The sequence below is a fragment of the Oreochromis niloticus genome, linkage group LG10, assembly GCF_001858045.2.
Source record: "Oreochromis niloticus isolate F11D_XX linkage group LG10, O_niloticus_UMD_NMBU, whole genome shotgun sequence".
NCBI lineage: Eukaryota > Metazoa > Chordata > Actinopteri > Cichliformes > Cichlidae > Oreochromis > Oreochromis niloticus.
In genome coordinates this window covers 32,407,248-32,409,719 of record NC_031975.2, presented here as the reverse complement: position 1 = coordinate 32,409,719, position 2,472 = coordinate 32,407,248, and the positions used below count along the sequence as shown (strand labels likewise).

At 39.5% G+C, this 2,472-nt stretch overlaps 1 protein-coding gene across 1 annotated transcript; it reads left to right on the top strand.

The window, feature by feature from the left end:
* The first annotated feature begins 677 nt into the window (after positions 1-677).
* On the top strand, positions 678-2,196 carry LOC100705443 (odorant receptor 131-2-like). The gene is made up of 2 exons (XM_003452558.3): positions 678-705; positions 1,241-2,196. Exons 1-2 carry the CDS (start codon positions 678-680, stop codon positions 2,194-2,196), a joined length of 984 nt encoding a protein of 327 aa, XP_003452606.2.
* Positions 2,197-2,472: the final 276 nt, after the last annotated feature.

Here is a 2,472-nt window from a genome sequence, read left to right as displayed (position 1 = left end):
CCAGAGCCATTACGTCGCCACCACCGGACCCGCGGTCGGCCACCGAAGCTGCTATGTCGCTGCCACTGGGCCCGTGTTTGGCCACCTGAAGGGTCTTACCAGCGCTGCCACCCACCAGGTCAGCCACCGGAGCTGTTTTCCGCCACCGCCGGAACCACGTGAAACCGCAGTTGTGCCTTTTGAACTGTTGGATGGAGATTTTTTTGTTTGGTGGAACTGTTTCGTATTCTTATTTACCTCACTATAAATAAACACAATGCATGCATTCAAAGACTCTGGCGTTTGGGTCCTGTATCCGCATCCCTGACATCATCTGCATAGGAATGAATCTGTATACTAGGTCTTCGAACATTATTGCCTAAGAAAAGCATGTATAATGTTAATAGAACTGGTCGTAACACAGAACCTCATGGAATTCCATAATTAACTTTAGTGTGTGAATTTCTGAAGTGGACTCCTGATATACATGAACAAACTTTAGTGATTTTGTTTTTAGATAAAATTCAAACCACTTCAGGGCAGCACCTTTAATAACTATATTAAAGGAATAAAATATTGTTGTTATCAGGTCACTTCTTTCTTTCTTATTCCTTGCTGTTCAGTCTCTTATTAATATATTGTATTGTGTTCCAAACTGTGAAAACCTTCATCCATCCTTCTGCTCATCCAGTTCAGTCATGGTTGGAATCTGTCACAGGGTAAGAGGTATCATATACTCTGAGAGGTCTCCAATTTGTTGTTGCAGGCAAAGGGCAAAGTTTAGTTTAAATATAGTATGAGCAAATTATTACAGATGGGATTTCAGTTTAAAAGCACAACATACACTTGAAGTAATTTGTGTTTGAACCAAAAATGATATTTTATGAGAGTTTTATGAACTTGCATAGGACATTATGCAACAACAATGTGTGAAAAATAAAGGTATATATCCTTAGTGTATTAGATTTTCATGGCATAGAGGAGATCTGCTATTCTCATGGGGGGGGACCTGTTTGTGGGCCGTTCACTATGCAGACATGTAATAATGTCACGTGAAAGAGAGATGTTATATACAGAGTGTGACGGTAGGAAAAGCCAACCGGACAAAACCTCTACACTGCTCATTGTCTGCAAAAGGATAATGAACCTTGATAATGAAGTAATGAAGGATAATGAAGTCTATATTCATGAAAGCTATATGCTGGAAGTCTTTCTTTATGATTTATTTTCAGTGACATTAGGATGTTATGAAGATATTAAGGACTAAATACCATCTTCAAAATGTCACTTTCAAATCAAACACTGACCAATGTTACTGCTAACCTGCAGTATCTAGGGGTTTTGGAAATTGTGCTATTTTTCACTCTGTCTACGATGTCATGTTGTATATTCCTCTTCATTAATGGAATCATGCTATTTACTTTAAGGAGTAAGATATTGTTCTGTGAGACGTCTCGATACATTCTCCTGTATAACCTTCTGTTTGCAGACACAGTACAGATGGCACTGAGTCAATTACTGTATATTATTGCTACTTCTAGAATAACACTAACGTATCCTGTATGTGGTTTTCTCACCATGCTTGCCAATCTTACAACTGTGGTCTCTCCTCTCACGCTGGTGGTGATGTCTCTGGAGAGATATGTCGCTGTGTGCTACCCACTGAGGCATGCCACCATCATCACTATCACCAACACAGGTGTGGCCATCATTGCGATTTGGGCCATTGGTTCACTAAATATTCTCACTCGGGTTCTTCTGCTGTTAGAGTTTCCTTTTGAAGCCCTTGATAGTCTGCAGATGAAAGATTTTTGCTCTGACATAGCAATGTTTGTTGGGTCTATGTCTGATGATTACGACAAAGCTTTCACATGTGTTCTGTTTATTTCCGCAAGTGTGGCAATTACATGCTCTTATATTGGTGTTATAGTAGCAGCCAGGTCGGCCTCCACAGATAAAGCTTCAGCCCATAAGGCTCTTAACACACTGCTGCTACATCTGGTGCAGCTGGGTCTCAGTCTTTCCTCAACCATTTATAACCCACTTCTCACAGCACTTGCAAGAGTTTTAACAAGGATAGTGTTTGTGCGCATCCAGGTTGTTTTTTATGTGTGTATTTTCTTGCTTCCCAGATGTTTGAGTTCTCTGATTTATGGTATCAGAGATCAAAGCATCAGACCTGTCCTCATGCAACATCTATGCTGTCGACTGAGATAATCAGTTATACGATACTGAGATTTCTGCTGTTTACAGCATCATCAAAGGACCATATACTTTGATGTGCCAGTCATTATTATTACTATTATTATTATTATTGTAGAATTTTTATTGTCACTGTTACAAGAGCAATGAAACACAGTTTGGCATCTCTCCATTGGCAGCATGTAGATTTAGATTCAGTTTGTTTCAGAATAGGAGAAGACAATAAAAACAGACACAAGTTTTAGGGGTATCTACTCAGGGAATGTGTGTAATACACAGTAACATAAGTAT

Bases quoted from the DNA above. Each gene is read 5' to 3' on its own strand.
- LOC100705443 (XM_003452558.3), top strand. From the start codon at position 678: ATGGTTGGAATCTGTCACAGGGTAAGAG. The intron at 706-1,240 runs GTATCATATACT...GAAGATATTAAG, and splicing joins AATCTGTCACAGGGTAAGAG to GACTAAATACCATCTTCAAA.